The 26,652-nt window shown below is 36.2% G+C and overlaps 3 protein-coding genes across 8 annotated transcripts in view; all 3 read left to right on the forward strand.

The window, feature by feature from the left end:
* Nucleotides 1-1,656: 1,656 nt before the first annotated feature.
* On the forward strand, nt 1,657-13,978 carry LOC137935169 (uncharacterized). 3 transcript variants are annotated; one of them, XM_068779852.1, is made up of 6 exons: nt 1,657-1,882; nt 2,325-2,481; nt 2,726-2,813; nt 2,970-3,024; nt 12,873-13,011; nt 13,570-13,978. In XM_068779852.1, the coding sequence occupies exons 1-6, from the start codon at nt 1,851-1,853 to the stop codon at nt 13,681-13,683; spliced, it is 585 nt and encodes a 194-aa protein (XP_068635953.1). In that variant the 5' UTR covers nt 1,657-1,850; the 3' UTR covers nt 13,684-13,978. The 3 variants fall into 3 exon arrangements, with proteins under 3 accessions (XP_068635953.1, XP_068635956.1, XP_068635957.1); XM_068779855.1 differs by having other exon boundaries at nt 2,729-2,813; XM_068779856.1 differs by having other exon boundaries at nt 2,331-2,481.
* A 1,355-nt stretch (nt 13,979-15,333) lies between these two features.
* Nucleotides 15,334-16,591, forward strand: LOC137934356 (peroxidase 60). The gene is made up of 4 exons (XM_068778639.1): nt 15,334-15,555; nt 15,660-15,839; nt 15,927-16,086; nt 16,176-16,591. The coding sequence occupies exons 1-4, from the start codon at nt 15,334-15,336 to the stop codon at nt 16,589-16,591; spliced, it is 978 nt and encodes a 325-aa protein (XP_068634740.1).
* A 6,234-nt stretch (nt 16,592-22,825) lies between these two features.
* Nucleotides 22,826-26,652, forward strand: part of LOC137935523 (uncharacterized) — a 44,147-nt gene continuing 40,320 nt past the window's right edge. For 2 of the 4 annotated variants that reach the window (XM_068780166.1, XM_068780169.1), the window contains exons 1-3: nt 22,842-23,220; nt 23,849-25,004; nt 26,235-26,347. In XM_068780166.1, the coding sequence (XP_068636267.1) occupies nt 24,187-25,004; nt 26,235-26,347 (931 nt within the window). In that variant the 5' untranslated portion in view covers nt 22,842-23,220; nt 23,849-24,186. Of the gene's footprint in view, nt 23,221-23,848; nt 25,005-26,234; nt 26,348-26,652 lie in introns of all 4 variants that reach the window. The other 2 variants (XM_068780168.1, XM_068780167.1) reach the window with 2 other exon arrangements.

Here is a 26,652-nt window from a genome sequence, read left to right on the forward strand (position 1 = left end):
TCTCGTCTTTGTCGTCCCTCTCCGGTCTCCCTCTCTATTGCCTCCATCTCTCGCTGCGAATGTACTTCCGACGTCTTTCTCCTTCTCGGACTCGCTCTCCCTCTGAACCTCCCACTCGTTTCTCCCTCTCTCTTATCTCTCTGTCTCTTCTCCCTCTCTTCTCCCTTTCGGCATCTCACTCCCTTCTCCCTCACGCTATTATTTTTTCCCCCAAAAGACCTTCCAATTTCTTGCAATTTTCCCTGTTTCAGTTTCGATTTTCTTCGATGTTGACATTTGGGATTCGATTTCTTAATTTCTACTTCGATTCGGCATCGATTTCCCCATTCGGCTTTGATTTCAGCCATTGGCTTCGGTTTAATAGCCATCCTCCCTCTCCTCTCCCTCTTGACCTCCGTCGAAGAGCACAGGAGGTCGAGCATCTGTTACAGAGCTTCTTGGCCTCCCTCTCTTCTCCCTCTCTACGTACCGTTAGAGCGCTGCCTCTATCGGCGTTGCCTGTCGCTGTCGTCGTCGCTGGCTCGCCCCTGAGGAAGACGACGATAGTTTTTCGTCCCTGAGGAAGATGACTATAGTTTAAAACTATCGTCATCAAAATCATTAATTTATAAAATAATTATATTTATTTATTTAATACATTTATTTTATAATTACTATATTAAAATAGTGATTTAATAGTCATAATCAAAATATTTTTAAAATAAATATTTGATAAATTATTTTGGCATAATAATTATCCGATTGCTATAGTTAATTAAACTAATGGTTTTAAATTTTGTGATAATATATTATTAATTAATAATACACAAAATATATTATGTACAAATATATAGTGTATTAAATTTATGATTAAATCAATGTTTTCTCTTAAATTATTCATTTTTAGGTTAAAATATATCATATGTTATTAATAAATTAATAACTCAACGTAATACTTTCATTTTTTTATTTATAATGTTATTTATTTATTATTTGTAATTAATCATGTGCGTATTTCATTGGCTCATGTAATTACCATATTAATGCATAATAAAATATCTAATTCAATTAATAAATATATTAATATATTTAATTATACATTAAATAATTTATTCGTGTAGTAATAATGATTGTATTACCTAATTTGTGGTTTAAAGATTATGTTGTAATTAAGTGTACTATAAAGGTTTAAAGATTCTCTTGTTTTTTATGTTTTTCTCGTGTTGGGGCATTAACACTGGAAACTGTTTTCAAGTGCACATGAAGTCGTCATCACTAACACCAAGTGCGAAGATGATCTTCATGTACATGACTGACATGATCTTCGTGTCGGAGTTGGACATGAACTTGAACTTCATGTATCCATTTGGGGGACTAACCCCCCCATAAAGAAGATGATGACTTGAAATTATCCACCTTCTAGTTCTTAATGCTGGAAACAATTTCCTTGAAAAATTTGTTGAAAAAGAAGGTAGTAAAAGATAAGCCAGAGAATTTTTTTTTTTCTTATAGGGATTATTTTAAACCCCCGAAATATGGAAAAATTGCCTTATAGTAACCTTGATGTTAAACTCAGTAAATGAACTTTAATTTTGTCGATAAAAAGCCCTTTAATACATATAACATGACCTTTTTGATTACAGATATGGGCATCCATTTAAATTCAAATGAGGGAAATGTGAACTAGCTTCTTAGTTAGGGAGGGGACGCTTTCTGATCGTCGTTACTCGTTCCCAGTTTTTGCTTGAGATGGTTTTCTTTCTTTCTTACTGGAACCATGGTGGATGTCGTTTCTCTAGGTTTTCCCTGTTGTTCTCCTAATTTCTTATATTCTTAACTTTTTTACGCCATCATATCTCGTCAGATTTCTTATGGAGCGTTCAGAGATAATCTCTGAAAACATGTAAGTTTGTCTTTCTTCAGTACCATTAAGGATTCATAATGAAGAGTGTGGATTGTTGCGTACTTCAGTTTTTTTAGCATATCTTTGTTTTATCTTTTAGATTTTATCTTCATCTTCTCTGGTTAATTGTAGTTTAAAATAGGAGGTAGGCGACTAAAATGAAAGAGGGGACGGGGTTGAAGTAATTGAGCATCTATGAGTTTCAGTTTAATAACTTTTAGTTGTTTAATGCCTATGTTTATGACTTTTTTTATTTATCATGGAAGATTTTTCGGTTTTATTTATGATTTTCTTACATTTGACTGTAAAAGGCAGTGGGGCGGGGATGGACGGGTTGAGAATGGCTACATGTTGGGGGGGGAGGAGGGGAGTTGGGTGGCGGGTCGTGTTGTCCTAAACCAGCCTTGCTGCCATACCTGATCATTCCTTGAATTCTTGCTAGTGGCAGATATACTTACGTTCATGACGCTGAAAATGGATTTTCTCAAGCTGTTGATGTGCACCATATTCATGTTCGGAGGAGAATTGCTAGAAAATTTCTCTTATGCTTTGTTAGTGGTATCTTTTTGGTCTACATCTGTTCTTTATTAATGGTCAAGGTAATTAATCGTATCTGTTACTAAGGTTTCTTTTTGCTGCAGAGCTGCATCTTACTCTTTCTGAAATATGTCTGTTTCATGGATCTGTGATTGCTCTATCCCTACTTTGACTCTGGTGTATAATGTGTTTCACCAAATAAAGTAAATAAAGTTGGAGCTATTTATGTATAATTGGTTCTGCTTCTGCACAAGACATTGGTTCAGTGCATGTACCGTTTATCTGATATGGTAACTTTGCTCACAGCAGGAGTCACTTGGTACTGGCTCTCTATGGATTATTTCTCTTGGTGTCATCCTTATCAGATCTTCATACCGATTTTCAGTTGACAAAGGTGCAAAAGATTAAAAATCTATACTTGTTTTATACATTTGAATCAACAGATTGAACTTATCTTCTATACAGGAGACTTCCCCTTTTTCTCATATTACTATTTCCTGGTACAGTTTCAAGTTATTAACCTTATCATTTTTACCTTGTCTCATGTCAGAGTCTGTTATTATTATGCCATCGTTAGGAGTACAACTTGAGACACATTATATGAGGTGATCTTCTTATCCTGTCTGAAGGTTTTCTTTGTGCTCTGACACTGTGGGAGGAAATCATCTTGTTGCATCTGTATATTTTTGTTATTGTAAGCATCAATATATTTTTGTTATTATAAAACTAAAGTTTTATTGAGGAAAACAAATAATAAAATTGGTAATTAGATTAGAATCGAGAGGGATTAAAAGAAGAAAAAGATAATGCTGCCAAAAAAAAAAAAAAAAAAGATAAGGGGAAGAGGATTAGACATGAAAAACCTAACTGCAAAATCTTTCATGATTCGTTTATTTAGGACAAAGTGGAAATTACATTTATACTCCTGATTGTCAAGCAAATATGATATAACTGAAACATATGGCAAAATTATCCTGTCTGGTGAAGAAACTCTTCAGTTTTTGGTGAATTTTATGTACTTGTGTGAGAGCTGTTGTCTTGTGGCTGACGTGTTTAACTGTTTAGTTTTGTGACCAAGGGTATAGCAGTTAATTGTATTAAGTCATTCAAGGATTTAGATAAATAAGGTGAATGGCCGATCGAGTGGATTAAGCCATTCTTGCATGAGAGTAAGCAAACATACCCCCCTCCCTCTCTCTCTCTCTCTCTCTCTCTCTCTCTTTATGTATTTATTTATTTTATGAAGCCTCTTCTCCTCTTTAATCTCTTTTCTTTGTCTCTTTGTCATTCACTCTATTCTATTTTCTGCCGATCATCTGTTTTCCTCTGGTTCTCCATTGCTTTATTAGAAGATGAAGGATATAGTTGCAATATTAGCTATTTAGTGGTCCACTCTACGTTTATTTTTGAGTTTTAATTTTTTAATTTTAGCTTTTACCCTGTATCTTAAGTTTTAGTCAGTGACATATCTGAGAGTTAGAATTTGTTGAGTACCATGAAGCATCATAGGGCTAGTCACCTAGAATCACCTGGGAAGGGTTATTTGAACCCATTCACATAAGGGAGACAGGTCTCATTCACGCTTCAAGTAATAAGAGAGGACTAGCCCCATGCTGCTTCGTGAAACTATCAAATCTTGTCTCATAATATAAAACGTAGATGGAGGGGCCATGCAGATTTAGTAGTTGGCAGCCAATTCTACCTCTCTTACTCTCGGTGGTTCTCCAGGCCTGTTCTCTCTTTCCTGTTTTTCTTTTTTCTCTCTATGTTCTATCCGAGTCTCATCTCTCGGCTATGCAAAACCAAAACTGCTCACACTCTTTTTGCCTTTCCTAGTTCCTTTTAAGTTGTATTAACCAGTGGATATGATATCCACACAAAAGTGTAGGGTTTTTGAAAGAGCAGATTAACTTTGCATTTTTAGTTTTATTTTATTTATTTGATATTTGGCAAGTGCGACTGAATTCAGTTTCTTTGTTTTTTTAGCCTGCTAGAACTTGTTGAGGCTATTTTCCTTTGTAAGGCTTTCTTGTCGGGAGTCTCTTTGTTGTCTTTTCTTTCACATTTCTTATTAATTAGGATCTCTTACTGCTTCCTTAATTTATGTCCTCCTCTTCAAAACCTATATGTGATCTCACCTATTGTTTATTCAATATGGCTGAGAAAAATCTAAATCAGTTTCTCAGAGTACCAACCTTAAATTTTCGGAATTACTACCATTCCACTAAAAAAAAATTACAAATTATTTTAATTGGTCTTGACCTGTAAAAAAGCTTCCTTGATAATCATGTTTAATGTTATAAAAACTGGACTGAAGTGGTTAGTTCAACCTGGGTGAATTGGAACACAGAATCCTTTCCAGTTCTTATACAGTCCAGTTTAAAGACCTTTTCTTGTTACAATCCAGTGGATCTGGCCTGTGGTCCAGGTATTGATTTTGGAAATTTAAAGTCAGAGAGTAAAATATGTGAAGTTGAGGGAAAGATTTGCAGTAATGACCTCTCTCATATGCTGATAAACCTATAACTGGTATGCCCAACTACTATTTTATTTTAATGTATTGAAATAACTTACATTTGAAACTTTAGTTATGTTACAGGTATTTAAACCATTTTTGTTTAACCACTTATTGATCTGGTCAAACACGGATAGACCGCAACTGGCCAAGCCCCAGATTGATGGCTGCTCTGTTTTTTAAAGCCTTGCTGACGTTTCATTAAAAAAAGAAACGAAAACAAACGTGTCTGAAGTTTGAGCTCCTCATGTTTATGTCCCATTGTTGAAAGACTGATGCTAAACAGAAAAAAGAAGGGCTCACATAAAATACATTGGTGATCGGTTGGTTGATTAACACATGAGGGGCTATTTGGCAAATAGTATAGTCCTTTAGTGTCTGCAAAGTCAATGTGAGGCATATACAGGAGTTATATTCTAGCTCTAAGAAATTGTTAGCGGATGTATGGCATCTTTTAGGAGATGTATTCAGCCAAACAAATCTGTTGAAATACCAGTCCAGGGGTATTTTGGTCATTTTTCATATTATATTTTTCTCTCATTGTATGACTGTTAGATAGACCATGTCTTATTTTATCTATGGTTTAATTTTCATTCAATTTAGACATGTATTTTAGGAGATATGTAATTTTGAGTATTGAGAGGTATTTTTGTCTTTTTATAAATTATCACTTAAACCCTGTTTAAAAAGAGGGAGGACATGCTTTTCTGGCACTTTCTTCAAGGCAGCAAGGTTGCTTTCTCCTAGGTCTCTTTTTCTCTTTATTTTCTCCCTAAATCTCATATTTTTCTTGGTATCAGAGCAGTAACACACATCTTGGGCTGATTTCTTTCAATTTTGTGGACCTTCTCTCCTTTGAAGGTTTTTCCTTGAATTCTAGATTAGTAGGTTAAAAATTTCAATTTTTTCCTTTTTTTGCTTGTCTTACCCTCTTGGCTAATGATTATTGCTTCTATTTGATTGATTTTAGGATTTAGAGGTGTCTGATAATCGCAATTTGAAGAAATTCCTCAAATCTGCCTACATCATTAACCCTAATGCTTGTGTCATCATTCATATGGCTTGCATCATCTGAATTATTGCAATTAGGTCTTTATTTCATTGATTTATGGTCTAAATTGTTGAAGTTGATCACTATTGCTTGGAAATTGAATAAATTGGGTGTTGAATTTCCCTAATTGACTTCGGTGTGGAGCTCACTTGACTGCACAAGCATTGAAATTTGGGGAAAGTGTTTCTCTTTGGTTGATTGATGCTCTATTGTACTAAATTGTGGTGTTTTGTGATATTTAATGGCTGAATCTAGCACACAAGTTGTTGTCCAGAGGACTACTGGGAGCTCAGGTGTGAGATTCTCTTAGCCTATTCAAATAACTATGATCCAGTTGAATGGATCGAATTATGTGAACAAGTCTAGATCAATTTTGATATATTTGAGGGCCAAAAGAATAACTAAATATATAACAAATGATCCCCTTGTGCCTATTACTGAAGATTGGGTGGCAGAAAATAATTTAGTAATGACCTGGTTGGTCAACAGTATGGAGTCCAAATTTAGTGACTAGATATTGAGTTACTGCATTGTTAAGGCAATGTGGACTGCCTTAGCTTTTACTTTATCTCAAGAAAGTAATTTGTAAAGGATCTATGAGTATTTTAATATGAAGCGTGGAGGTAGATTAGTGTTAGTTTACTTCATTGAGATGATAGGAGTACTATAAGAGATTAGTACATCCCTCCCTTTACTACAGATGTTGAACACATTTGTAAGAAAGAAAATCACATTCAAGTAGCCCAATTTTTGGATGGTTTGGGGACTGTGTATGACACTATTCGAGCCTAGTTGTTGGCTAATGAGGATGTGACCACCCTTGAACAATATTTTTATAGAGTTCTTCAAGGTGAAGGTACAATAGTAAATGAGTCTGGTGGAGCTTTCTTAGAAGCAGTTGCTTTTAACTTCCAATATTCTCCTAGTAAATTTGATGGTCAGTATCTTGGTGGTAATAATAGAGGTAGAGGTCGCTCTTTCTCTACTCGAGGCTGGAATGATTGAGGGGATTGGAAATGTGTTAATTGTGGTAGAACTACTTATATTTATGAGAAATGTTGGGAAAAAAATTGGTAAGCCTACCTAGGCCAACTCTATAGTTATAGATAAGGACACCTCCTCACACACACTGAATCCTATGAGGAAATTCACTAGTTAGTACGATGATTGGGTCAACTTTTTATTTTTTTATTTTTATGAAATGTGACAATTGGGTCAACTAACTGCTCCATCTACCAATTCTCACTATTGAGACTCCTCCTTCCTTAGCGAGTGCCACGATGGCTAGTACAAGTATGACTGCATTGAATATTTCCCATTCCCCTTCTTGGATCATTGATTTAGGAGCCTCTACACACATGTTAGGTATGCTCCCTTTATTTCAGTCTATTAATCCATCTCATTCATTTCGTCGAGTTACTTTAGTTGATCCACCTCTCCCATTCCGGGAGGGGGGGGGGGGTGTTATAGTTCACACTCTATTCCACAAATGTTCTTAGATTCTATTTTATTTTTACCAAAGTTTCCAGTTAATCTCTTGTCTGTGAATCATATAACTCAATCTTTAAACCTTTCAATAACCTTTTATCCTACTTCTTGTGTTTTTCAAGACTTGCTGACGAAGAAGATGATTGGTTCAGGACATGAGAAGGGAGGGCTCTACATGCTGGATGATGTATCCATTTCTCGAGCTGTGACACTCACTACTGCAAAGTCTTCTTACTTGTGGCATCTGCGTTTGGGACATCCATCATCGGTTAAGCTGAGTCAGCCTTTTCCTTCTTTGCCAACCAATATTTTATTTGATTGCGAGTCTTGTCAACTTGGAAGTCATCTTCGCTCCAGTTTCCCAGTTAGTTCTAGTCGGAGTAGCAAATTGTTTGAATTAGTTCACTCTGATGTATGGGGTCCGTGTTGGATTCGTAGCCTATTTGGTTTTAAATATTTTGTGTCGTTTATTGATGATTTTAGTAGAGTAACTTGGGTTTATCTCTTACGGGAGAAGTCCAGAGTATTTGATGTATTCCTCAATTTTTTCTATGAAATAAAGAATCAATTTGGTGTTTGTATTCATGTTCTTCGTACTAACAATGGTTTGAAATATCTTAATCATAGATTTTCAGTATTTTGTGCTTTTCATGGTATTATCCATCAAATGTCTTGCCCTTATACACCACAACAAAATGGGGTGGTTGAATAAAAGCAGACATCTCCTTGAGGTTACAAGGACATTATTACTACATATGTTTTTAAATCCTTTTGGGGGGATGCAGTTTTAGCTTCATGCTACTTGATTAATCGTATGCTATCATCTGTTTTGAGTGGTCAATCTCCTCTTCATATTTTAAAGCCAAATTGTAAATTGTTTGATGTGATTCCTTGTATTTTTAGATATACTTATTTTGTTCATATATTTGGAACTTAGGTTGATAAGTTGTCTCCTCGGTCTGTCAAATGTGTTTTTCTAGGATATTCTTGTTGACAAAAAGGGTACAAATGTTATGATCCTATTCGATGGAAGACATATATGTTAGCTGATGTAACTTCTTTAAAAGTGCTCTATATTTTTCATCTTCTATTGAGCTTTTTGTCTCACTTGAGTCTCCTTTAGACAGTCCTGTTCCTATTGCAGTTTTGGATGTACCAACTTCATTGAGTTCTTCATTGCCTCTCCGTGTTTATAGCCGTCGTTCTCATACTTTGTAGTGCCTCCAGTAGTTACCTCTATAGAGCTCTTTTCTCATGATCCACCAGCTTCCTCATTGCCTGTAGATCTTGTTGTCTCTAATTTGGACTTGCCCATTAGTCTACGGAAAGATAAACGATCTTGTACTTCTCATCCGATATCCAAATATGTGTCTCTTATTTTTTTGTCCCCATCCTTCAAGTCCTTTGCTATGTCATTACCTACTTCCTACGTAACTTGTTCAGTGTAGGAAACCTTATGCTCTCCGAAATAGAAACAAACTATGGATGATGAGATGAGTGCTTTGGTGTCTCGGGGAACGTAGCGTCTATGTGATCCACCCGCAAAAGTGGCTATTGTCAAGGTATCGTTGGGTGTATACTATCAAATATAAGGTTGATGGCTCTATTGAACGGTATAGAGCACGACTAGTGGCGAATGGGTATACACAGACTTTTGGAGTTGATGTCTTTGAGACATTCTCTTTTGTGACCCGTCTTACTTCGATATGTATCTTAATCTTTGTGGCTTTTAATAAGGGTTGAACTCTCTTTCAACTTGATATGAAAAATGCTTTTCTATATGGTCTACATGAGGAAGTGTATATGAGCAGCCTCCTGGGTATGTTGCTTAGGGGGGAGACAAGAAAGGTGTGTAAGATGCAGAAGGCTATTTATGGACTTAAACAGAATCGGTGGGCCTGGTTTGAAAATTTTGTGTTGTGGTACTACTGTTTGGGTTCTATAGGAGCTATTGTGATCATTCCATGTTCCTACTTAAAAGGAAGACTAATATGGTGGTTTTGGTTGTCTATGTAGATGATATTGTGTTATTAGGTGATAATCTTGATGGTATTACGGAAGTTAAACAATATTTGACCACACATTTCCAGACAAAGAATTGGGCTCTCTCAAGTACTTTTGTGGTATTGAAATTGCTTGTAGCAAGCGAGGTATTGTTCTTTCTCAGAGAAAATATATATTGGATGTGTTACAGGAGTATGATTTATTAGGTGATAAACCCATAGACACCCTCATGGAAGTTAATCTTAATCAGCATGACACCCAGGGTCCTACACTCAAGGGTAATCTCATTACCAACGGTTAGTACATAAACTGATCTATGCTACAGTTACCAGGTCGGATATCTTATTTTTCATGGGAGTTGTGACCTAGTTCATGGAAAATCCTCATATAGTCCATTTATAAGTTGCTCAGAGGATTTTAAACTACTTGAAGGGTGTAGTTGGAAAAAGTCTTTTGTATACTAAAAATGGGAAAGTTGATGTACTAGGATATTCTGATGCCGATTATGTTGGGTGTAAGATAGATGTTCTACGCATGCTACTATTGTTTTGTTGGAGGCAACCTGGTAAGCTGGAAAAGTAAGAAACAAATAGTTGTGGCTAGATCTAGTGCAGAGGCCGAGTATTGAGCAATGACTCACACAGTTAGTGAGCTTATGTGGATTAAGTATGTTCTTCTTGAATTTGGTTTTATGAATTATGAGAACTAGGTAACCATTTTTATTGCCAGCAACCTTGTATTCCATGAGAGAACGAAACTTTTAGAGGTTGACCGCCACTTCCTTAGAGATGTAGTTATGCAAGGGAAGGTGATAACTTATGTAAAATCTTCAAACCAGTTGGGAGATATATTTACCAAGCCTTTGGGTAGAAATGAACATGTATCCATCAGTGGCAAGCTGAGATTGTTTGATATCTATTCTCCAGCTTGAGGGGGTATGTTAAAATACCAATTCAGAGGTATTTTAGTCATTTATCATATTATATTTTTCTTGTATAGTATGTCTGTTAGATAGACAATGTCTTATTTTATCTATGGTTCAATATTCATTCAATTTAGACATGTATTTTAGGAGATATGTAATTTTGAGTATTGAGAGGTATTTTTATCCTTTTGTAAAATATCATTTATAACCCTGATTAAAAAGAGGGAGGATGTGATTTTCTGGCACTTTCTCCAAGGCAGCAAGGCTGCTTTTTCTCCTCATTTTCCCCCAAATCTGATACATTCATCTAATTTTCTTTTCAGCAAGACCGATTCTGGTTTGTTAAACCTTTTTGTAATCCCCTTTTGATCTTTTCTCCTGTTTTGGTTCAATTGTATCATCTACAAGCTTAAAGCTTCCTATTTTGCTCTATTCTTTTTTTGCTCCATGCCCTTGGTGTTCTAGGGTGTTGCTTTCTTATGTGTCTCTGAGTTTTTTCCTCTGAACTAGTGAAACTTGGGAAAATATCTCTTCTTTTATATGTGGGCTCCTTTAATTCTCCTCCAATTTTAGCTAATTTCTTTCATTTGCACTGTGCATAGTGTCTTTTTTAATAATGTTTTTGTTAAAAAATCTGATCTTCTTGATCTCTTTGTAAAACTTTGTCATTGCTGATGTCAAGTTATCTGCTGCTTAATCTATGGATCCTGTGTGTAGCAGGAATTGTATCAGTTAGTGTGTATGAGTGATGCCTGAGGGAATTTATTCGAAGGGAAAAATAGCAAATCAACTAAGTCAATAATCTTGGGAGATTTGAATAGTTAGACCACCCAAGTATAGTTGAATGATAGGAATTCAGATCTATCTTATTGCTCAATTGGAGAGTAAGTTGGATTTTAGAAGATTCTCCTGTTGGGAAGAAATCTGAATAGTGGCCTGGGATAGTAAATTTGTTATGCTGTGGCTCATAAACAGCATGGAATCTTGCATTAGTTCTAATTTCATGCACCATGAGACAGCTCGAGACATCTGGTTGGCAATTTGTGGTGGTTATGTTCATGAGACTTGTGTGAACTCACAATTTGTCTTCATCAGGATAACAAAAGTTCGACAGGATATTACTGCACACTTAAAGGATTGTTTGAAGAGCGACAAGCTTATTTATGTACTAGCTCAGATATAATGCTGATGCAAATACAAAAAGAGGATTTTGCATTAAAAAAAAAAAGGTTGCTTTACTTTTGCAAGGGCTGAGCTTTGATCATCCTTTACAGCTATAATAAGATAATGGATATCATCTCTACTTAGATCCTATCATGCAACATTGCATAGGAAGTGGGAATCATATAACTGACCAGCTTGCTAGATCCAGCTCCATTTGGCAACACCTTGTTGTCAGTCACTGTTTTATTTTGAATTAATTTGTTTATTTTTAAAGTTATTGGTTAATTACTTCTTTTATTTGTAGCTTGTACTTCTTCCTGCAGGAAGGCTTATATTCTTCTTTCTTGATGAACTCTCTTTTATATCTTTTTTTTAAAGTAAAAATAAAAAAATGATCATTAGTGGCAAGAAGCCAGATGTTCACAGGAGATATGATCCCGTAATTGAATTGGCCTTTTCCATACTTCAGAGGATGTTGAGTTCCTTGAATGGAGATAATGATGTGACATACATGTCTGCATTGGTTGAGATGGTGTTTCTTGAGGCTGAGTTGAGACATGAGGGGTATTTGAGGTTGATGGACAGGGAATTTGTTGTGTTTTGATGACACTCGTATAGGTCATGCATAAAAAAGTTGTGGGATAAATTTGGGAATAGGTTATGCATAAAAAAAGTTCAGGGATAGATTTGGGAAGCCTATTTGTGAAAATATGAGAGCTGATGATTTTGGAAGTTCTATGACAGCAAAAGCTGATTTTTTTATTTTATTTTTTTGTACTAGGGTCATACTGACAATTTTGTATACCTGGGAATAATAATGGTGGTGTGATAGTGGATCCGGACTAGCATATTCATCTCATGCCTCTTATACATACCTAGGAACTCTAAACTGATAGTAATGGTCGTCCATGAGTTAAAATTCTGATGATATGATCGGGTCACTTTTCGCCACTGTAGTACTGTGTGGTAGCATAACTCTTAATTTTATTTTGAGTGTTCTGTTGAGCTATATTCTGCCACATGAACAGAGAATATAATGAATTGCCCTTGATGGTCTTGATCGCTAACTCTTAGATATTCGTAACTTCGTAAATTAATGTAAGTATTGATTGCCTAACCTAGGTATTCATAACTTCATAAACTAATATATTTTAATGCTGGTGCAAGTTGTGATGGCTAAACAGATAGTTGTGTAGTCAAAATGCCGTACCATTGTTCTCTGCTTTCTAAATCTTGAGATTGCTGGGTTGTAATTCTTGGAAGACATCCGAGCTTCTGAAACTTTGTTGACTTTTTTTTTTTGCAGTGGAAAAATTAAGCACCGGTTTGTTCCCAGCGGGAAGATTTTGAAACCTATACTAAATGAATGTGTTACACCTGTTACTTGTTATTGGAGCCTTGCATTACTTATACATGGCGAACCGGAACTACTGTTAGTTTTCCAGGTAGTTCAATTTTTGTTGCCTCCACTATTGCTTGACATGGTCCTGACAATCATCGTCATGTTCAAAGCATTGTTCCAACCATCTTGCTGTTAGGTACAGGATTTTTTACCTCCGATCTGATTTACTATATGCCAGGTGAATTAGTTGCTAGGCCTTTTTCAACTCTACAATTTTTACCCCATCTTCTTTTTCTTTGAGCCTGTGAATAAGAAATAAAGCTTATGACTTAATAGTTGATAGAGCAATCAATTATCCTTGGTAATAGGGATGTTGACTTACCTGTTTCTAATGAGACCTAGTTAACCCTAGTTTAGCAGGCAAGAAAAAAAAAAAGTTTCTGTAGCAAATCCTAAAACATCTTGATTGAAGGTTCTATGCTTTTGGCCCTACTGTAACGTTTTCTGTATTCGTCAGTCTGCTCTTGTGCCTACTCTCTCTTATCAAGCTTAATTACCCCACTGGTAGCAATTACATGCAGCTTAAACTGGACAAGTAATGGAGTTGAGGATTTGAGTCTCTATATCTTGTTGGCTTATCATGATTCAATTTTATTGACAGAAATTACGACCACCAGTTAAAATGCTGATTCCTGTGTGGAAGGCTCTATGTGCTGCAACAAGTGGTGGAAGCACAATCTTGGAAACAGAAGATGGTCACTGGCCTTCTAGCTAACATTCATTTGTTTTTCTTCTTTGTTTCACCGGAAGGATAGCACTGCATAATTAGCTGTGGGACTTAGTTCAGAATCCTTGACAGAAGAAAAGGGTTAGCGGCAGCCACATTATGGAGTTTAAAATTTTTATGCTGAGTGCTGGGTGCATTATGCTGTTGTGCTTTTGTAGTAATCCATTGTTTTGATGGATTTTTCCCACTTAGTCTGTCATATATATTTGTGGGGTTCGAGCTATCCTGCCTTGAAGTATTAACTCTTACTATTAGCTGGGTATTTTTCTTATGACAAAGCTAATTACAGCCTGATATTTTTTATTCGGCTTAAATATTTTAGCAATAGATTTGCCTTTTGTGTAGTGCTTCTTCAACAATACATTAGATTGGAAATGAAAATATCTAAAATTGCAATCCCACTTTTCCCTCTTTTTCTTTCTTTTTAGAGGTTTTTTTTTTTTAGTTGGGGACCATAGACTGAATAAGGAATTGAAGTAGGACATGCAACTCCTACAGGGAAATAACTATTTGTAAGAGCTTCAATGAGAGTGAGCAGAAGAGTTACAGAACTCTAGTTCTTGAAACTCTTAGTGCAGAAGGTTCCTCCGAATAGCAGGGACTATGGCATGGTAGAATAAGAAGTCAATTAGTGCAAGAAGCTAATTTCTGAGCAGGAAAGTATTTTAGATGTTTTGGGTGAATCCTCTTGTTTCTAATTGCTCTCTTTATCTTCAGTTAAATCAAGTGAAGGGTGGTTTTTTCATTTTTATAAACAGGTGCACCTTGACCTTGCTCTAATCTATTTTCTCTATTCCCAACAGTTTATTTTTTTACTCCAAACTGCTTTCTTCTGAATTTTGGTTGAATTTATACTGAATTTGAAGTGGCCTTTGATTTGTTCCATCTTTCTTGTATGGCTTCTCTCAGTGGGTCCTTTCTGATTCAGTATATCCTAGTTTTACGATGAGGAATTCCATGGTCTTCTCCACAAGTGGTGATTGCAAGATTGGAATAAACTCCCTCTCTCTGTTGCAATTAGCTTTTCTGACCCTGATTCTGGTCATGTAAGACCGTTTTTCAGTGATCAGTGACCTTAAAACATCAAGCTCGAGCTTAGCGTCGAACCTTTAATTGAACTCGAGCTCGAACCGGGATTGAGCTCAACACTTTTGTTTCTTTATCATGTTTCCATGAACAAATTTCTACACATGTTCCTTATAATGAAGAAGGCAAGATAGAATACTAAGTTAGAGCAAGGAAAGGCCAATTTCGACCAAATCAAAGATTTTCTGCCCTTCTTATTCATATAATCGAAGTAAGTTGAACGATTTGGATGAAAGAAGTCATTTAATGAGATCGAACTGGACCAAGTGACAACATGAAAAGGGTCCATGGTCTTTCTCTCAAATATTATAAAAAGGTTTCGGAGTAGGTATTCTGAGCTCATATATATTAAACCTAGTTCACATTAGCACGTTGCCCACTCCTCTAGACAAGAGAGATGTGCCTGCATGCAGTGCAGTTCAATCGTGCATTCCACTGTATACAATCACGTCGATAGAATTCGTTCCTATTAAAGAGACGGAGGAGAGAGGCCTCTTCTTCCACCAGGCAACGTGATCTTCTTCGTTGGTAGAGAAGATCAAACTTGGTAGAATGAAGATTTCTGTTGAAGCCATCACGTTCCTGCTTCTACTGGTTGTAGCCAACTGTCCTGGTTTCTGCGGAGCTGCGCTCCAGTATGGGTACTATGACGGGAAATGTGGTGTCGCCGACGTCGAGGACATCATCAGACGAGTCGTCACCTTTCACTTCCTCCGTAACCAGACCATCACTCCTGCCCTTCTCCGATTGCAGTTCCACGATTGCTTTGTTCGAGTAAGACATGATTACTTGTCTGTCTTGTTTTCAACACTGAAGTGTTTCTTCTCTTGCAATCGAATTAGATTCTTGATCTCTGTAATGGAAAAAAAAAAATGCAGGGGTGTGATGCGTCGATACTGCTGGACGTCCCAAATAGTGAAAAAACCGCAGGTCCCAACCGGAGCGTCAGGGGTTATGACATCGTCGACGATGCAAAGGCGGCGGTGGAGGCAGCTTGCCCAGGGGTGGTCTCTTGCGCAGATATCATCGTCGCTGCCACGAGAGACGCCGTTGAATTAGTTCGTATAAGAATAATATTATATGATCGGAGTTCTGGTTTTGCTGTTAATTCAGCTTCTTAACATGAGGATTGCTGCTGCATGCAGAGTCGCGGAGAAAGATACGAAGTGCCAATGGGGAGGCTGGATGGATTAGTCTCTTCGGCCAGCAACGTCGATCTCCCCTCACCCTCCATTTCCGTCACTGATTCCATCCAAGCTTTTTCTCGGAAGAGACTTTCCGTCGTGGACATGGTTCTGCTCCTTGGTATCTAAAACCTTCGATACTCTTTGATATGTGATCTCCTTCTCCGTTTACGAAGGAATTAATTTCTTCTGCTGACCTGAAACTTGCAGGCGGACACACAGTGGGAATCGCACACTGTTCTCTCTTCCAGAACCGATTATACAACTTTCAGAACACCAGAAAACCAGACCCAACCATGGATCCGAAGCTGGTCATGGATCTGATGAAAAGCTGTCCCACACTCTCTACTGTCGACAACGCAGTTAACCTGGATCAGAACTCCAACAGCGCGCTGGTCGTGGACAATTCCTACTACATAGAGACATTAGCCAGGAGGGGAATCCTCCAGATTGATCAGGCTTTGGCTCTGGACGATAGGACTAGCTCCATTGTCAAGTTCCTCGCTCGAGACGAAAACTTTCCCATGCGTTTTGGCAACGCCATGGTCAAGCTCAGCACCGTCGACGTCGTCACAGACATTAATAAAGGGCAGATCAGGAAATCGTGTCGCGCTGTGAAGAAGTAGCTGCTTCATCTCTTCTTGGTCTTGCTAAAACAGTTTTAAGATTTCTGTTTGTCTACTTTGCCGATTTTTGAATTGAGAGTCGAGTCCATTTGGTGCAGGTTTTGGAATAAAACGATAAGAAAATGGAGATTTTTTGTAAGCTGGAAGCACTCTTCGTTACATGGTTTTTTTTTTTTTTTTTTTTTTCTGATTCTTATTTCTAAAAAGTGAAAAGGAAAAAAATGAATTGGAAACAAATGGAGATGCAAGATATTGATCTTTGTTCCTCTTAAAAGCAATTTAAGTGCAGGAAAGTTTGGGCGAGGACCAAGTTTGAACACCTGCCTTGATACCATGTGAAGTTGGGTCCAAATTTCATCCCAAAATGACTATCCAAATGATAATTTTTTTAATTCCTAATTAAAAAATTCAAGATCTTTATAATAACTAATCCAAATAAAATTATTCTTTAATCCCAATATCACATGAGTCTTCTAGTTTATTTCCAAATTTATTAAATTCTTACTTTTATTTTCATTCAGTTTCTAAACAATAGTACGATAGGGTGTGTTCTTGTCAATTAGAAATCGTAAGGAAAAATGGGAAACCAACAATATTTCCTTGACCAAAACATTCTCGTATTTATGCCAATTTTTCAGGGATGGAAAATTTTCCACTCCAATACCTCTTTCCCCCTAAAAAATTAAAGAGTGTAATATCTTATTGCTTCAATAGAAATTTATTAAAAAATAAACCAAGAAGGCACATGAATAGGAGACTCTTTAGTAAAAAAATCGAGTCTACTTTCCAAGGAAAAACGAATTTTTTCAATCGGAGTTATCTACAAAGATAAATCGATATTTGAAGTAGAAAAGGTCAGACTGCGAGCAGTAGCAAAAAAATTCAAATTTTGAGCCATTTTATGCTATCAAGAACGAGACTTTATATAGAGAATTATATATCAAACAAAAGATCTGTAAGTCTATTTTCTTGACTATTTAACCAATTCTCGATCTGAGTTTTTTATATGGAAACATTAATCTTGGAAGAGTCAATGGTCATGCTGGCAAAAGGACAAAAAGTACTTAGTTTGGTCAAATTACAGAGACTGAAATTTATCAGATTATTTATCTCAAAAGAAGTATACTTTATGAAGAGAAGTTATACTTAGATTAAATTTATCTAAGTCTAGTTTCCAAAGGAGAATTTTTTTTTATCAATTTGATCTACATTTAAGGATATATTTGCATTGAAATAATCAAAGGGCATGTTGGTATCCTATTGCATTGAAAATTCCAAATATAAGCCGAATTTTTTGCTTCACTTTTTTAGTTGCTGTTATTGATCAACAATATATATGTTGGTGTTTTAAGTCCATTAAGACTTTTTTTATGTATCCGTCTTTTATTACCGTCTTGTGAATGACAGGCATTACTCATTTATCACCCATTTCTACTTTTGAGAGTCGATGCCTGGGTTGGGACATCGTAATGGAGGAGCTTATTACTACATCTATGTTTTTTGGTTCAAACTGGGATCACTGCTATTACCTCCCAGCTTGAGGGGGAGAAGTAGAATAAGAAGTACAAGAAAGAGGTTTTTTATTTTATATATTATGGTAAGTTTTATGTAACCAAAATATTCAAGAAAGGGGAAGCACAAAAGACAAAGTTTTTGCTTCTATGAAGAATTGTATTTGTGAAGAATTTTTTCAATAAAAGAAAATTGAAGACCAATAATCCTTTTCATTGCAGGCTCAAGTTATGAAATCCACCTTGAGGGAGAGTGTTGAAGAGCAAATATGGAAGTGTCTTACATGAATCTCACAATAAGAAGTCTTACAGAGTCACAATCATTATAGAAGGAGGTCTCACAGAGGAGTTTCAGTTTAAAGGTGTTTTAGTTATGTTAGTCTTCTATTTATGTTGAGTTATTTAATTATGCTAGGACTTATCTTTAAGTGTTAGAGTTTGGGAGTAATCGGGACAAGGGTTGTTTAATTGTAATTGGACTCTACTACTTTCCTCTATTATAAATAGGGGTTCATGTACTCTGATTACATTAAGTCAATGAAGTATTTCTCTTTTTTATAAACTCAACACAAATTAATTAATCTTCTTCTCTAATTGGATTTTGATGGTGGCCTCGTTGCAATCCACTTCATCTTAACTTTTAACTAGGGTATGATCTTAATAATTGATCTAGATCAAGCATTAATTATGACAACTGACTAATTATTTGATTAAACCTCCATACTTGGACCATCGAGAGGTTTGAATTTGGCCACTTGTCAATTGATGATTAGGTCTTTTCAATCTTGATCATTAATCAATGTCGATGGTTTAGATATCAATCGGGCTTCCAATCCTACAACTATGTTCAACTACCTAATGACATCTATAGCAAAAGTCCCCAAAGGTCTGAATTCTAACACCTAGACACACTCGAACTTTGGTTAGCAACTAGGTACCCTCTCCTAGGCCCTTAAAAAAAGGATTAACAGATTATAATAAGATCACACAAACTAATTGATTGAATTGACGATGGAATGATAATTTGTTTTATAGGTATGGCACATAAATACCTCTAATTAGACTATTTTGATAATAATGATAACAAAAGTGAATACATGTAGTCCTAAGTGATTCTATTAAAGTGATATGAGCTAAAAAATTAATGTCAAGTAAGATTTCAAAGTCTCATAGAGATTTAAAAGACTTAGAGCCAAAACACAAGTTGAACCTAAATGCAATAGCTTCAAAGTAATATCAAAGTTGGTTACAAAAAATCCAACCACAATCAATTTATTTTAAAATTAGTGAGTAAATGTACTTTGCTTCCTTGAAAACCTCTAGTTTTGGCTTCTTTTCTACAAATCGAAAATCACGAGTTTGAGGGCGTCATGGAGCTTGAGAATACATTTTTCACTATAGGAAAGTTGTGTATGATTTTGAATGAAATAGCTTAAATAGATGAAGATCAAACATTCAAAAAATTAACTTTTTTTCTTTGAAAATGACCTTTAGTCCTTTGGTAAAATCCAACCAAATCGGATTTCAAAAATTAAGAAAAAATTAACATTCTGGTTTTGAGTTGTTGATCACAGTAGTAGGTTATATATAATATTTGGATACCTAAAGTGATAAGATCAAGGCTCTAGATCTTCGTTCTTAGCATTTTTGGGTGGAGTTGTTAGAACTCAGATGGTCGACCACACTGTCTTTAGTAATCACCATTCATGTGGCCTATATCACTTACTTTGTTTGTGCAATCTTCTAGTTGTTTGAACGCCTATTTGAAAAGTTGCTTGTAAAGATCTTTTTTGCTTTCTTGGATTGATAGTTTTAATGGATTCTACTAATCCTTTCCAACTAAACTGCTTTTAATTCTTTCTATTAACCATTTGAAGGTAGTTTGGCCATTCAAACAAAGTGTATGCCAATTCTTGAATGGGGGCTCAAAAGATATCGAATTCTTGAATGCGGGATTGGAATCAAATTTCTAACCTCGTTATGATGTTTTGCGAAGATAGTTTTGAGGATCAAGTTCATAGGGTAAACCTGGTTTTCAAAAGCTTCCTCAAACCTAATGAGTGCCCACCCCTTATTAACCACCTTCTTGCAATTGAATTGAACCCATGCACTTTTCCTTTGTTAAATCCGGTTTGCACATGTCAATTCTTTTGATTAAATTATTATAGTTTTTTTTTTTATTTTTTTGTAATTTATTTATGCTAATTAATTTGTTGATCTTATAAAGACAAAGAATAACTGAAGAAACACATCTTGAAATTATTTCTATTTCACTTTTCTTTTTCCTTTGTGCTTAAAAATAAGGCTATTACCGGTTCTTTACTATTTTCCCTATAAGACTAATAATAATTTCCATTGAATTTAGTGTTTAAATACTATATATTTATTTAATATCCCAAAGGTTATTCACATAAAAATTAATTATAAAAACTGTGCATGTTCCATTCGGTCATTTCACCTCATGACACTAGTAAATAAGTAATTATGATAACTTAAGGTTTTAGACTATCACAATCATTTACTCACTTGCAAGGTCCCCCTCCCCTAAAAAAATAAAATGAAAATGCTTTCTTAATGAATTTCCCCCCTACCCTTCCCTCCTAAGGGATAGTGTGAGCCCCTTGCAAAACTTTCCGACTCTACCACTACTCGATAGTAAATAACTTAAACCAAACAAATTGTACAAAACCCAAACCATTTTACGTGGACGCTTCAAAATCTAATGTTATAAGCTTATTAATATTATAAGAGTTGGTTAAAATGGTGCCAACATCCTAGTGGTGACAAAAATATGCGGTGGCAAATGGCAAAGGTATTACATCAACTCTCTTATCACAACTCAAGATGTTGCCAACCTAGAGTATTAAAATAAGAACAAAACAATTCTCAATAAGACACAAATAGTCAAATTTTCATGTTCAAAGTTTTGTTTCTTTGTCACTAACTGAGTATATTTTGACACATGGATTTGTTTGTAACATGGACATTTTTTTTTCTAATTTATTCGTGACAAAATCATTGTCATTCATTCATATGAGACCCATTATAATAGACAACCCTGTTAGTGTTGGATTTTGAACGATAGTCTATGTGGGAGTGGTCCAGTCCATCTCTTCTAATCACATAAAAAAATGTAACTGCCCTTATCTCTCCTAGTATGATTTAGAGAGACCAATAAGACTGACCAAGTATTCCTTAGTTTGTGTGGAAAGAAACCACTCATCCCATCCATAGGCCTGGAGCATGGAATTGAGCACCAAAGCCAAAGTCATGTCTGATGTGGTTAAACCTGACTCAGTAGCTTCAAGTAGTAAGTCTCGAGTCAACTCACTGAGTCGAAAAACTATGGGTGTGCTCGTTCGTGGTCCACGATTTTATGTAGCTTGGCGGAATAACTTTTAAAAAAGGTATAGTGATAGAGGCGAAAAAAGTAAAAAGCAAAAGTGATAAATAAAATCCCCAGAAAGCAAAATGTTCGTCCATTTTGACTGCCTACGATTGTAATTATTTTTCCTCGAGAAAATCGAACCAACAGCGACTGCTCTAGACTAACATGCGCTGGAGCAGACACCTTACAAAAGGGGCGTATCCTGTCCACCGACCACCGCCAACCTGGAAAAGAAAAAAAAATAGCAAAAAAAAGCTGACGAGTCTCAGGTGTCGCTTATTGCCCCTGGATTTTGTTTAATTATCAAATTGCCCTTTCCGAAGGGTTGCAGGGATTAAAGGTGCGGGCTATTGTGATTAGATTATGGGAATTTAATGTTTTTCCTCATTTTTATTTTTTTAACGAAAGGGACCCGGTATTAATTTATTTATTTAAAGGTATCTTAATTTTATATAATTGAGTAAAGGGACGCGTTTTATATTTTAAGGTAAGGTGGATGGTATGCATTGATTGATACACTTATATATAGGCCTAATATGGTAGTGACCATGGTTGGGTGACCTAAACTCGATACCCGATTCAAACTCACTAAAGATCAAGGTTGTGTTACCTAACTCAGGTGAGTCACCTCTCCATAGTCAAGAAGATAGAAGAGATGAGTCTACTTCTACCTGATTTTTTCCTTTTCAAATCCCAATCAACTCGGTTTACAATTGTAAGAGGAATAGGCTGGTTGACCCATTTGGTACAAAATATGCGAAACAACTATCTCAACCGTAAGATCATTGTCGGATGGCTGAAATAATGTTTTACATGTTTTGAACCAAATGATTTTTCGTGAACTATTAAAGATGATTTATTAGGGAAAAGGGTAATTTGGTAAATTAAGTTTATATTGATATAGAGAAAGCCATTTTGCTAGTTTCAGTCTAAGACAGTAATATATTTTGAAGAGAAAATGACAGTAGCGGCCATGAGCTGTTGACTCTTAACTATCCAACAGCCGATGCATGGGAGATCCAAGAGTTTCTTTTCCACGTCCTTAATTATTACGATTAATTTAGTTTACGTGGCCTCATTTGTCGGGGTTCGTTCTGTCTTCCTCTTTTAATTTATTCTTACGTACAGTTTTTCAGTTTTCACTGAAAGCCGCCACTTCAGGTCGCACGAATCTCGCGTCTCTTTAACAATTGACAGTAACTCTCGTCTTGGATCACCAGTTCCCGGACTCGACTCAAAGACGCTTTAATGGCATTTAAGATATTTTGCTTGAAACAATGGCGACTTTCCTACTATTCTCGCCAATTATATATTCCGCAGAGGAAATTCGTAGGCCGTCGCCAGCGGTGACACTCTCGCAATTGGACTGCTTCGAGACTGCAGCTTTAGAAATGAGAAAAAAGGTAAAGATTTGAAGGAACGGAAAAGAGTTCTAAACGGACGAAATTAAAAAAGAAAAGGTGATAGAGAGAGAGAGAGAGAGAGAGAGAGGGAGGAATTCCTCAGATTCTAGAGAAATACCATCCTCTGCCTTTTTTGCTCTCTTTTTTTTCGCTGTTTGCTGCGGACGGTACGGTGTTCTTTTTCCTTTTTCGATCCAGTTTGATACTTTGTTTAGCTGTAACTCAAAACTGGTTTGGTCCGATCTGCTGGTTTTTGATGAATTATGATGGTGGATGTCGTGGTAGTGGCACCGGTTTGGTGATTTCTCAGTCACTCGTTTCTGTTCGGTGAGGATTTTGTTTGAGAAATGTTAATCTGAAAATATGTGTGACGGATCTTTACAGTCTTATCTTAACAGTAGTAGCTTAAACGTGAAAAAAAGAAAGAACGAAAACATTGCTTGAACTTGAATTGCTTTGCTGTAAATCGTGAACGGTTTGAACTGCCATCCTTCGATTTTTTTAGTCTTTTTTATTTGTTTGAGCATGAATTTCCGATGAAGTTACTGTATCACTGCGATCGATTTTCATGCTGAGGCTTCAAACTTCACGACATGCAAGGTACTCCGGGTGATATAAATACCTTCTATTAATTACCGCTAGTTGGTCAAAACATTCTCTGATAGGATTTTGCCTTTTGCATCCCATTGTGAGAGAGGCTCGTTCTACCGTAGTGGAACGGTACAAAAACACCAATGCATGATTACACTAGAATCACAATAGCCTGTTGCTCATGGAAGAAATTTTTTATTTTAAATTGTTTTTTAAGTAAATTTTTTTATGATTAGTTTTGGTACTCTCTATCTTTATTGTTTGTAATCACTTATTTGTCCAGTAATCTACTTTAGCATGTATACATTTGTGAGCTACTCCAACTTTTCAAATTCCTCTGACATTTTTATTTATTATTTTTCAGGTTTTCCTTTGTGCCTTCACTGCATTGTGCCGCTATCAACTTTGATCTGGCAAAATTACATCCAGCTAAACCGTCTTTATTGGATCTCTCAATTGCCTTGAAACTGTTTACCTGTTCTCTGAGCTGAAACAGTGCTTTGCTGAAGAAGATGGTTGTAAACCAAAGGATACACCTTTGTGTAATTTCATGTTGTGGACATTGATCAATGTTATTTTCTTTGAACTTTTGATGGATCAAGCAAAATACGTTCAAAGAGTGATGCATTTGTCTTGTAATTCTGGAAGCATGCGGTCAAAATAGCCACCTCACTTCTACTTCGGATGCTCTTTTGAATAGTGATGCTTCCCATGCAAAACCATGGGTATAGCTGTTGGCACTTCAACTTCTTCTTATGCATATTTTTCCTTTGTTCACTCTATCGCACAAACAAGGCCCTTGAACTAGAAACCGTGTTTCTGAACACTTCTGGATTATTTCAGAGAAATTACAATGAGTTGAGCCCTTTTCACCTTATCAAAAGTTCAGGTTCATTGTCTTGTGATGACTTGAAGGGTGTCGGTTCCTTTGATACGGCCTGCTTGTTGAATTCAAGTTTGCAATTAGAAGATGATTTAAATGTCTCTGGGACAGGAGACCTCGAGTTATCTCCACATGTTTCAATTGTTTGTGTCATTAAAAGTTGCTCGATAAACCTGAACTTTTCAGGAAATATTACAGTGGGTCAAGGTGCATCATTGGTTGCAGGGTCTATTACTGTTATAGCTGTTAGTATAACTTTGAATGACAAGTCGACCGTAAATACTACGGCCCTGGGTGGACCACCCCCTCCTCAAACAAGTGGTACACCAATTGGACATGATGGAGGTGGCGGAGGACATGGAGGTCGAGGTGCTTCCTGTGGGAGAAGGAATGAGACAAATCCTTGGGGTGGGGATTCTTACTCTTGGACTAATCTGGCTGAGCCATGGAGTTATGGGAGCAAGGGAGCTAGTAAATCAGGTGATGAACAGTTTGGAGGAGATGGGGGAGGAAGGGTCAATCTTACAGCAAAAGATGTCCTGTATGTGAAAGGATCCGTGTCTGCAGAAGGAGGGGATGGAGGTACTCAAGGTGGAGGTGGTTCGGGTGGAAGTATTGTTATTCGTGCACTAAAACTGTGAGTAGTGCTGAAGTAGCTATTTTTATTTTTTTTATTTTGATATCCTCTGCTATATAAACCTTCAGTGCAATGAATTCATTCAGATAAACCATGATCATAATGTTGTTCCATGCTCTTTTTACAGAGGTTCAAAATCATAAATTGTTTCTTTGTAATATTGTACTTGAATTGTGATGCAGTAGTTTCCCATTTCTAGGTTAATACAATTGTAAAGATACTTGTGTCTCTGTAATAGGTGAAGCTTAATAGTAACTTACTGAGCCTTGACCCTGTGGATGTTATGTTGTCATTCCTTGACAGAATGTGTCAAATATCATATACAGCTCCAATGTCTTTTTCATCGTATGAAAGTTTTGTGATGCAAGAAATTGAATAAAACTGCCAATGTGTTTTTTTCTTCTTCAATCAAATACTGACTACTCGCACAAACACTGCACCTCATACTCTTGAAAGGTTTAAGCCCAAGCTTCACAGCTGGAAACCCTCCCAATCCACTGCTTACTGTTAATGTGGTGCACTTAGACTCATAGACAGCCTAAATTTGGAACTGGACTGTGGGTAACCATGGGATTAATTTCTATTGTCTAAGGAGGGATAATATTGTGTACAGCTTCTAGAGTTTCTATTGCAGACGAGCGGTCATCTGCCACTGCTTCTTTGGAAACTTCAAATGAGAATGAGAAATATTTTCTCAAAAAAAAAAAAAATTGAGAAAAGATGATTATCCAACAGTTGAAACAAATGACGAATGGTTCTTCCTTCCTATAGAGATGATCATATTATATTTGATGTTTGCCTTTCAGGACTGCCATGGTTCAGTCTAGCCTGTTTTTCAAAATGATTCTGAACTTCAAATTATCATTAATTCTTGGCTAGAATATGAGAAGATTTCAAGTGTAAATAGCAATAGTAGTAATAACCTTTTTTCCTCAAACAGTTCAGGACGCTGTGTCTGCCCACATTTCATTACTCTTCTGGCAGGGAGTTACCAAAATTTTTTTGGTTGCCATATCTGTTTCTTTTCACTTTCTGTTGAACGTTAGTATCATTGCTTGAACGAAAAGAACCTGACAGTTACAAGCAAAATGGAAGGGCTACTTGTTGAATATATAAAGATTTTTTGCAGTTCAATTTGATAATGCAAGTCAGGAGCACACTTAAGACTACTATTTTTGGCCTATAGTTGTACTTGATGGCTCTAATATTTTTATATACTTCAATTATCAGGAAAGGAATTGGTATTATCAGTGCTGCTGGAGGTAGGGGATGGGCTGGAGGCGGTGGTGGAAGAATATCTTTGGATTGTTACAGTATTCAAGATGTCAAAGTCACAGCCCATGGTTTGTGCACCACTTTTTTTTTTTTTTTGTTTTGCTGGAAAGTTTAGAATCATGAATTGTTTGATGGAATGATCTCACATTACAGTGAACACTGAAGCAGTGCACTTTCATCTGATGCATACTTTGGTACAGACTGTAAAATTGGTAATGTGGAGAAACCTCCATTTCTTGTGGCATTTGAAAGCTGTTCAAAGTTGTGGGAGTGGTATCTATTATGCTTATATATAGAAAATAGGTGAATTAGTTGAAGTTTTTAAGTTGTCTTGACATTCATGATTCAATTGAAAACCTCACTCTCATCTACT

This window comes from Aristolochia californica, unplaced genomic scaffold (assembly GCF_029961685.1).
Source record: "Aristolochia californica isolate CCGP_79_NKW_82.1479 unplaced genomic scaffold, dmAriCali1.0.hap1 SCAF_6, whole genome shotgun sequence".
Classification (NCBI taxonomy): domain Eukaryota; kingdom Viridiplantae; phylum Streptophyta; class Magnoliopsida; order Piperales; family Aristolochiaceae; genus Aristolochia; species Aristolochia californica.